At 32.6% G+C, this 11,474-nt stretch overlaps 1 protein-coding gene across 1 annotated transcript in view; it reads left to right on the top strand.

Moving 5' to 3' along the window:
* Nucleotides 1-1,283: 1,283 nt before the first annotated feature.
* LOC105623884 (nuclear factor related to kappa-B-binding protein) overlaps nucleotides 1,284-11,474 on the top strand; it is a 68,085-nt gene continuing 57,894 nt past the window's right edge. Inside the window, 2 exon segments of the mRNA XM_012205260.1 lie at nucleotides 1,284-1,379; nucleotides 3,409-3,657. Of these exon segments, the coding sequence (XP_012060650.1) occupies nucleotides 1,284-1,379; nucleotides 3,409-3,657 (345 nt within the window).

Raw genomic sequence — 11,474 nt, 5'->3', positions numbered from 1 at the left:
GTGGAAGCATGGCCGGGAACTCCCCATGATTTTCTGCGCTTGGGATTATCGTAATGAACCCATTTTTCGTCCCCAGTCACAATGCGATGCAGAAATCCCTTCCGTCTTTGCCTTTCAAGCAGCTGTTCACAAGCAAACAAACGCAACATCTCTCGGCTTCAATTCGTACGGCACCCAATTTCCTTGCTTCTGAATCATTCCCATGGCTTTTTTTTTGAGGCGTTTTGAAATGGCTTGTTGAGTCACTCCCACTGATCGTGCCAATTCTTCTTGATTTTGACACGAGTCTTGCTCAAGTAATACCTCCACTTCTGCATCTTCGAAAACCTTTTCTCTTCCTCTGCTATGCCGGTCTTCGACGTCAAAATCACCGTTCTTGAAGCGTTGAAACCACTCATGACACGTTCTTTCACTAATAGCGGCCTCACCATAAGTATTTGAGAGCATTCGATGAGCCTCAACCGCGGATTTCTTCATATTGAAGCAAAAAATTATAAAACCTCCCGCAAATGACGAGAATTTGGCTCGTAAACTGACATTTTCAATCGAGAATAACTTTATGATGCAGACACAAATCGACTAATGTTTCTATGGGGTTATATTGACAGATGCCCAAGTTTATTCTATGATCTATTTATTTCGACCACCACTTACCGCTAAAGCCATTTATAGGAAAACGGCGGAAGCAAAGTTGTATACCTAATATTTTCGGGACGTTGACCCATATTTCCGAGGCGAACACGAAAAAGGTACGTTCGACTCGTAGTACTCGTCACTGTGCGGATACCTGTGAGACAAGAGCCTGACCGCGCCCTACCGGGTTCCCGCTCCTCTTCTCTCCAGTAGAATCATAAATTTAAAATCTCGGGTTTGGACATAATAGTACATTATAATATATATAAAATATAATGATAATTTATATTCACTAATAATTTTTTTATATGTTACAACAATGTTAGAATTATAAATTAGACAGAACAAATAGAGTTACATTATGTATATGCAATGTCCAATATAAGATTAACTTCAATCCCAGTTTATTTTTTTCTCAATTCTAAAATTGGAAAATTTTCCAAAATAAAATAAATTTTACATTTGTGGAATCGAGCCTAATACATGTTTTTGTCCCTGAGCTCAGATAGTTATGTAGGAAACGGAATAAAAATGTTGATTATAAAATTAATTGATCGAATTTCCTGTATGATCAACTCATCATATATCAACTCAGAAGACGTAAGCATCTTATACATTTGAAATTAAAACCTATATCGATATATCCAATCATGGATACAATTTTTGGTATCTTCATATTTGAAGTGTTGCTCAGACAGGCCATGCATCATCGATCGAAACAAGTGGAAGGAGCAATATCTGGAGATGTACGGCGGGTGGGGTAGAACTTCCCATTTGAGTGTTTCTAAGTAGATTTTGACCAGTGCCGCAACATGTGGTCGAGCATTATCATGCAGGAGAATAATTTTGTATGTCATGCCTGGAGTAGTGGGCGCGTTTTTCCTTGAGTGCTCGGCTCAATCTCATCAATTGTGTTCAGTACACATCAATTGTGTAGAGAGCTCCAATAATGGTCTCGTTCGGTTTGAGCAACTCATAATACACGACACCAAGCTGATCCCACCAAATACACAATGAGTTTTTTTCCGTGAGTATTCGGCTTGGCTGTCGATGTTGAAGCATGGTCAGGTGGTTCTATGATTTCCTCTTCTTTGGGTTAGTGGATCCATTTTTCATCACCAGTGACTATACGATGCAAAAAACCCTTTCGTTTATACCTGGTAAGCAGCATTTCATATGTGAAAAATCGTTCAATATTTCTCGGCTTCAGTTCATATGGAACCCAATTCCGTTGCTTTTGAATCATTCCCAATGATTTCAAACGATATGAAATTGTTTGTTGAGTCACTCCTAATGTAAGTGCAAGTTCTTTTTGCGTTTGGCACGAATCTTCATCCAATCATGCTTCCAATTCCGCACTTTCGGCCTTCCGTTCTTTGTTTTCGACGTCAAATTCATCGTTCTTAAACTTTTGAAATCACTCATGACAACTTCTCTCACTTAAGGCAGCATCAGCATATGCTTCTACAAGCAATCTATGAGCCTCAGCTGCAAATTTCTTCAAATTAAAGAAGTAAATCAAAAGTTTCCGCAAATGACGCTTATTCGGTTCAAAATTCGACATTTTCGTATAAAAAAAAATATATGATGCTGATACAAAATCACTAATATTTCAAGGTTATGGTGTTGCCGGATGTCCAATCTTACGATATGTTGTTTTACATCAAACAATTTTAACTATAGTTTATTAGTGGCGCCATCTTTCGCAAACTTATTTATATTCCCAATAATAAATGAATAATAATAATAATAATAATAATAATAATAATAATAATAAATAATAAATAACAATAATAATAATAAACAATAAATAAATAAATGATAATTAATAAATAATAATAAATAAATAATACAGTTTGATGTAACATTTTGTTTAATAGATTTAATTATAATACACAAATAATTACATAAGTTTTTAATTTTTAAGGAATTATCAAGAAAAATATTGTAATTTTCATTTTAATAAAAGATCTATTTGAATAGCCAAATGATATAGTGTTTTTTTTATAATTTCGATTCAGATTCGTATTCAGCGATATCAAAAATCTTAAGATATCAAATTTTGGCTATATTAGACATTTTCCTGACATAGACATTTGTCACATTGATGGCTCTGTTATTTTGTATTTTGTAATTCCGATCTTGATATAAAGACAAGGGTATGCTCGTCCGGTGATAGAACACTGCGCAGGCACAAGCATACGTCATGGCATACATCACGCTTGGACAGATTCGACTGTTTCTGGAATAATAGGGTCTGAGCACAAGAATTGTAAAACTTACTTAAGTTGTAGACGTAAGTTTGGCGTATGATGTATGATTTATTGCCGTCTCTTGGAGGCAATAAATTGTACGTTATACGTGAAAACTATGTCTACAATTTAAGTCTTAAGGCCATTCTACATTGATCGTATCGTAGACATATCGCAAGCTTGTTGCTTCAACCAATCCGATCCTTCAATTTTAAAATCGCATGATGCTTACGATGCTTCTGATACGACCAATGTAGAATGGCCTGTTACGATAATTCTTGTGTTCAGACCCATACTTGTCAACAAAATGTCATTGCGCTTGGCTTAGCGTCGAGACACGTGTCTTCTGATATGGTCGTCAACACAGGCCGACAATAAATTCTATAGTGTAAAATTCGAGTGATTTCACATTCAAAATGCATTTTGCAATTAAAGGATATGGAAATTACCATCATAAGATAAAAAAAATGAGTCGGATTGAAAGAACTCGAAAAATATACATATATATATTTATTATACATAGATAGATGAATGTTCAGCCGGTGGGGATAGTGGAGCAGAAGAAGATGAAGAAGGAGCTTCGACACATGGTTCTAAAACTGATAGTAGCAGTAGTAGTATAAGTGGTAATAGTACAACAACAGATAGCGAACAAGATAGCGCAGAAGATCATACTATGAGCAGTAGTGAAAGCCATAGTTCTGCAGAGGAGGATGAAGAGGAAAATGAAAATGCAGAATTCATAGTAAACATTGAGAACTCCGATGCTTTGGTAAGATTTATGTCTAGTTTTATATTTATATTTAAAAGGAAGATTAAATTAAATTAGTAATAAAAATCATAGGCAAAGTTATTTATTTTTACATTCTTTTTCTCATCATTGCGTCAACACTTTTATTTTTTTACTTTGATCGATTTTTTTCTAAACAAATTATTTCTCGAATTTTAATAATTCGGAAAATCACTTCTTTAGTAAATAATTGCTAATAGCGTTTAATGATCATTTAATTTCTCATTTAAAAAAAATGGAACAATTAAATTATGTTTTATTTATTTTTGAAATTAAAAAGATTATGAGAATTCAATAATTCTCAAGAAAAAGATACAATATATGGTTGGTAAAAACATGATCTTGCACAGAAGCATTTCTTGATGCTTTATTATGATCATCATTTCATTTTTATCACTATATTTCTTAGAATAATTTATACTATGTTTTTCTTTGTTTCAAATCAAGGTTATAAGTAAAAAATTTTACGTATTGAAATGAAATAAATTTATACATTAAAATATATCAATACAATAAAAGATTGCAACAAATTATTTTACAAAATAACATAAATTGAAAGCATTTTATTTGCATATTTCATTGTTTATTGCTTATTTGAAATTATTATTGATATTTTCAACATTTTTTTTAACAATTTATAATTATAGTGATAAACTTGTTTAATCAAACAGTATGTTGTTAATTTTTATTTACAATATATGTATATACATAACTTTGATACATTATTTATTTGTTATTTACAAAATAAAATTGAAAAGGATATTTAAAGTAATAAACTATAAAATTTAATTAATGTAATAAATAATTAAAAATAATTGTATAATTAGGAAATTTTGGTGTGTGTGAAGTGTTAACACGGTGCTTTATTAATTTTCATATAACATATTGATAAGACAGTATTCATAGGGCCGTAGCAAAAAGACGACAGTATTTTATTAACTTAAGTAAGCCTAGATCTATAATAGCCTTAAATTTTTTACGCTTTAAGCCATAATGAATGAATTACAATCAATTATTCTTCTCGCATTGAGCTGTAATTGATCAGTTTTTTACAGTTTAAGGGGATCCTAAAGCCGTCTGTATTACCGACTAAATCATATAATTTTTGTATGACAAAATTGACAAATACTTTTTTTTCTTTCACAGATTCGACAACTTTTCCAGGATTAAAGTATAAATTACGCATTAATACGTGTTTGTGAGGTGGAGTTTATGCCGAGAATGACCAAAAATTTCAAAATTGGTATTTTTTTACCATTAGTTTCTAATATGGCGTCTCAAGCTTGTCAAGTCGTGACAAGATTTCACTTGATACAAAAGTTTTGCAACCTGTACTTATGAAATAATCCACAACACATAGTTTGTACGAACAAACGTCGAGTTCTTAGAATTAGACACTAAGTTCTTAGAATTAGACTTTATTGCGATGAATTTGTTATACGAAAATTGACATGAACGTGCGACTGTATGTATCATAGATTGCGTGAGATATTGGTATGGTAGTATATAAAGACATGTCAATGTGCTGGAAAAACAGCGCGACCTCTGTGACTTCGTCGGAATTCGCTTTAGGATCCCCTTAAGGCTCCTGACTAGTTGCGGCGGCTATGTTGGAATCGACGTCAGAAGCGAGGAATGACACGTTAATTTGCTATTTTTAAATAAAGACAATCTGAATGAAACGAAATGACGAGATCACTTTAAAACATTTGTAAAAATCGAAAACTTTCCTTTCCTCCTTTGACAGTCAGTAAATGGTCGTAACAGGCACGTAAAGTGAATCTATATTCGGGCAGAAATATACGGTCCGACAGCTGTTGAAACGAATAAAATATACACTTTTACATAAAATTCCAAGATAACTTTAGTTTTCATCGATAATTATGATCATGATAAATACGAAAGTAACAAGTAACATTTTTACAATTAAGCAAATAATAACGAAATGGCATGCAACATAAATTTCGTTGTCAAAACATCACTTTTCCACGCCTATAAGTTCGGCCATTTATCGATGATGCGGCGCTGTAATACACATACAAGCACGAGCCCATGTCCGTGTGCTCGCCTGCAGCGCGCCAAAAGTGACTGAGACAGCGAGCTCCTTCTCACACTAGTCACTTGTTTCAAACAATCGAAAACCTTTCTCGGTAATCTTGGTCGCTCGGTAGACGTAGGCATTGATAAGGGACGGAGGCATTCTAAGTAACATATAAGTTTTAATAAATTGTAATAGTACTCCTCCCATTAATCCAGAGTATAAATCATGTTAAAACGCAACAGTTTACGAGATATTTAATTGTATATACAATTTTTCATATGCGTTATATAGTATACTTCTCCCTCATATATTCGAATAGCAAGAATTCAGTAGAAGTATTGTAGAATTTTACCGGAAAAAAATTATAAATCAACCTTTCTTTTCACGAAAGTCTCGAAAGGCCGTGAGAAAAGAAATGTTTGAGACTCGAGATTTGTGAAGAAAATATGCGAAAAAAATCAAATAGTTGCAAAAAGCACGTTTTTTACTTATAAAATTAAAAATATTGATTGTATGGAAAAAAATTCGGTATAAAAAATGTAAGTATTCGAAATAACTATAAAAATGAGACGTAGAACATTAAAATTGATCTATTAGTTTAGTAGAAAAAAAAACAACATCCAAAAATAAAAAAAACAAAAAAGGCCTTTTTTTCACTCGCTCTCTATTTATTGAGATTTAAACGCAAAGCTTTGAAATGCTCATAAAATGTAGTCTTTGTAATGATGAAAATTTAGCCTTGAACAAGCCCGAAATGTTCATTTTTTGCAAAAAGCCATTTGTTCACTAAAAACCTGTCTGCGGAAAACTTAATTTCTTCATTTTTGAGCAATCGCACAGCAATTTACAAAGGTGATTTTTCTTCAAGAATTGCACTATCACATACACTTAATAACAAAACAATTTTTTGCAGTTAAACTATTATAAAACAACTTTAAAAAGTGGATAACTTTTTCCGTATAAAAAAATGGAAATAATTCCGTTAATATGCCATATGTTATATGTCATATCAAATAGCCGTGCGAAGCCTTTGACATCTGACATTTTTCTACGAATTTAAAAAAAAAGATTACCTTCCGATTATTAGAAGCCGAGATAAATATTTTTTTTTCAAAAAATCTGACTCTAATTTTTAAGATTAAGAGTTCTGTCTGGCACTAATTTGTCAAGCAAGAATTGAATTTGCTGTTAAAAAATTCTCGAATTTTTTGCTGCCGAAAAAGTTCGTTTAAAATCATTGGAAAGTTGAGGAATGCGAGCAAGGCAGTGCGCCGGAGTGAGGGAAGCCGGCGCGCAGTCAAGTGGGGAAGATCGGGCCATTCGCGCGTATTTGATTCCATGCGTTAAAATCTGCTAATTACATTTTCTCAGTAATAAATTGACGTGGAAATCTGATTTTTTTTAAATTTGGAGTAGCTCGACGAGATATGAACAAATAGCTTAACCAAATATTTCGCAAAATGTAATCGTGAAATTTTTAGTTTTTTGTTTTTTGAATTTTTATTGGGAGTACAAATAAGTTTTCTGTTTGCAAAAGACGGCGCCACTAATAAACTATAGTTAAAATTGTTTGATCTAAAACAACATATCGTAAGATTGGACATCCGGCAATACTATTACCTTGAAATATTAGCGATTTTGTATCAGCATCATATATTTTTTTTGTACAAAAATGTCGAATTTTGAGCCGAATAAGGCTCAATTCATTTACAGGAACTTTTGATTTACTTCTTTAATTTGAAGAAATCTGCAGCTGAGGCTCATAGATTGCTTGTAGAAGCATATACTGCCTTAAGTGAGAGAAGTTGTCGTGAGTGGTTTCAAAAATTTAAGAACGGTAAATTTGACGTCGAAGACAAAGAACGGAAGACCGAAAGTATACGAAGACGCGGAATTGGAAGCATGATTGGATGAAGATTCGTGCCAAACGCAAAAAGAACTTGCACTTACATTAGAAATGACTCAACAAACAATTTCATATCGTTTGAAATCATTGGGAATGATTCAAGAAGACCAGCATAGCGGTGGAAGAGAGATTTTCGAAGATGCAGAATTGGAAGCATTACTTGAGCAAGACTCGTCAAAATCAAGAAGAATTAGCACGATTATTGGGAGTGACTCAACAAGCCATTTCAAAACGCCTCAATGCCATGGGAATGATTCAGAAGCAAGGAAATTGAGTGCCGTACGAATTGAAGCCGAGAGATGTTGAACGATTTGTTTGCTTGTGAACAGCTGCTTGAAAGGCAAAGATGGAAGGGATTTCTGCATCTCATTGTGACTGGGGACGAAAAATGGGTTCATTACGATAATCCCAAGAAAATCATGGGGAGTTCCCGGCCATGCTTCCACGTCGACGGCCAAACCGAATATTCACGGCTCCAAGGTCATGCTCTGTATTTGATGGGACCAGCTCGGCGTAGTGTATTATGAATTGTTAAAACCGACTAAAACAATCACAGGCGATCGGTATCGAACGCAATTGATGCGTTTGAGCCGAGCATTGAAAGACAAACGGCCGCAATACGCAAAACGAGAGACACGATAAAGTGATTTTGCAGCATGATGCTCGACCCCATGTTGCGAAAGTGATCAAGACATACTTGGAAACGTTGAAATGGGAAGTTCTACCCCGCCGTATTCTCCAGACATTGTTCCTTCCGACTACCACTTATTTCGATCGATGACGCATGGCCTGTCTGAGCAGTACTTCACATCATATGAAGATACCAAAAATTGTATCCATGATTGGATAGCCTCAAAAGATGAAGCGTTCTTCCGACGCGGTATCCACATGCTACCAGAAAGATGGGAAAAAATAGTGGCTAGCGATGGCCATTACTTTGAATAAAACATTACCGTTCTTTCACAACAAATGCTTAATTTTTGATTAAAAACGACGAATACTTATTTGTATTCCCAATATTTTTTTTGGTTTATTGCTAAAAATTACGTTTGATGTCTGATTAACAAATTCACGTCACATTAGTTATGTTTTTTTATTTAATATGCTGTAAAAAGTGTCCAATTGGACAATTAAATGTACGAAATTATCAGTACAAAATTGTTTTTGTGAATTTAATTTCAGATGCAAATATGACATATGTAAACAAATAATTAATAGTTTGTCAAATGTTAGTGTAACTTACATGGACTTGTGCTTAAATGTGTAGCTACCGGTTTCGCCAGACCGTCGTCTGATTCTGTGTCGCTACCGTCAATGCAGAGTTCTTGGCTGAGTAATCAGGAGCCTTAAGACACCTATTGTAGATCCGGACTAACGCACAAGAACTGTCTTATAACTACGTCTTAAAAGCACTTATTTATACATTTTTATAGATACAAATCATAAGACTGTCATAAGATAGTTTTTGTGTGCTACTAAAGATATAAGACTTAAGTCATAAGTCATAAGATTATCTTGAGATTGTCTTATAAGTCAGCTTTCTGCTAAGACCCATAATTGGATCTTATATTTAACCATCTTATACAGTCTTAAAATATTGTAAATTAAAAGGCAATATTAATTTTAAGGCATTACTTAAGATGTTTAAAATAAGAACCGATTGTGAATATCGGCTACAGCTCCAGTAACATTTTTCATAATTCCTAACAAAAATAAAAACATGTTCTGCATTTTTAATGTGAAAAAGTAAAAAATTGAAATATCGTGTTAACTTCATATTCTAGCGTAGCGTAAACATCTTTCTCTAAAGAACTAAATGTTGAATATTACGTTTATTGAGTGTTTCTGTTAATTTTAAGCTAGATTCGACATTTCAGGATAAAATTCTAATAATTAATCGTTTTTATACAGTTTTTATACAGTTTTGAATATTCATACTCTATGAAAACGTTCAATCGTATGTACTAAAGATTAAATTAAAACATAATTTCAAGAGACACGGTAGTGTCTCGCGTCAAGTGATGAACGTGCAGTGGGAGGAATGACCGCACCATGTCTTCTTTGCGAATCTGCGAATTGCGAACGATCGAGATTATCATACCTCAATAACAGCTGAACCGATCAAGTTCTACGTACACTCAATCGATAGCTTCTGCTCGGGTTGTAATGAAAGTATTTTTATTTTTTTTTCTACGATTTCTACGATACTATTTGTTATCTTACGAATAAATATCGCGACCCAAAGTCCAAAACTATAAATTTTAAGATTTAGATACGTCCATGATGCAAGTAGACATGCAAATCTACTTGCATTATGGATACATTATCATTCCAGAATTTCGTCTCATATTTTGCCATCAGATGATTGACATTTGACAGATCAGAAGTTTGTTGCTTTTTAGCTGAATTTAGCTGAATTAATTGACTGCATTAGAGTCTTAGATTTATAAGAGAAGCGCGACTAATGTTAAATATTCTGATTGACATTGCAATCACGTGATTAGTAGCCAGTGATAAACTTATTTCTGTGTGTACTAAAAATGGCTGCTTAATAGATAATTGGTGGATTTTATAGTCCGTCTTGCAAACGATGCCATTTTTAGTACTTCTAGTACTTTTTAGTACTTTTGTGATACTAACATAAGTTAGTCGCGCTTCTCTTATAAATATAGGATCCTAGTTCAGACTAGTGCAGCCTAGAGTCCTATATTATCAAAGAAGTGCAAATGAGTTTCGCTTGCTGATTGGCTAAAAACGGCCACAAATCAAAAAGAAACAAATCCGAAAAAATTGGATCTGCTATATATTCAAGTTCTATTTTTTCTTTTTAAAAAATAATCATTTTGAATTTCTTTTAGCTAATAAAACCATAAAAAATGGCAATATTTTTATTTTTTAATTAAATAAAAACGAAACCAAATACTAAATTAAAAAAAAATATTAAATTAAAAAAAATTTTTATGGAAAAAACTTGGCGCCGCTAGACCAAGCTAATTTGTCAGCAGCATCAAGTTTTTCTATTAAAATTTTTTTTAATTTAGTGTGTTTTTTAAATTTAGTATTTGGATTTCATTTTTATCTGGCGCCTTTTTTTAACTTTTTTGTAAAAAAAGTAATTTTGTGTTTTACAAAATTACATCACTCTGAATATCAAAACAATTGCAGTATAAATCATTAAATAAATTTAATATTTTATTTATAAATTTAGTTTTTATATATTGTGTAGTATACAGATACTTTCACATTTATCTTTAAACATTGCAAGTGTCTCATCCATCACGATCATTACGCTTTTTATGAATTATAATCAGAAATATCGAATTCTATAGATGACAACCTTTGCACGATATATTTTTACCGAGTGTTATCTTGACTGCAAAAGTTAAAATTGTTAAGTTTAAATTTTATAAATATTTATAAAGCAGAGTAACTTAAAAATAATTATTTTTATATTATATTATATTAATAATTTATTTGCATAGATCTCGAAACAAAGCAAAATTATCGTCGAATGCCGAAAATTATTAGTTCGAAAACTTAACTGTTGGAATTTTATTTTGAAACGTCATATAATAATAAATCTAGCTTAAAATTAACGGGAACATTTAACAAACATAATATTCATTAATATTATATATCATAAAATGATATTGGTACTTTAGAGGAAAGTGGGCCGTATTGGGACGTATGATTAACATATTTTTTATTTTTATTTTTTGTGTTAAAAATGCAGGAACTTTTATTTTTAGGAACTATGAAAAGTGCTATTGAAGCTATCATTGTTTTCTTAATAAAACGCTGTGCTAAACTTTACACACACACACACACACACACACACACACACACACACAC

Source organism: Atta cephalotes (genome assembly GCF_000143395.1).
Source record: "Atta cephalotes unplaced genomic scaffold scaffold00002, whole genome shotgun sequence".
Taxonomy (NCBI): Eukaryota; Metazoa; Arthropoda; class Insecta; order Hymenoptera; family Formicidae; genus Atta; species Atta cephalotes.
Note: the sequence above shows the minus strand (reverse complement) of the source record. Positions and strands in the feature narration are given on the sequence as shown.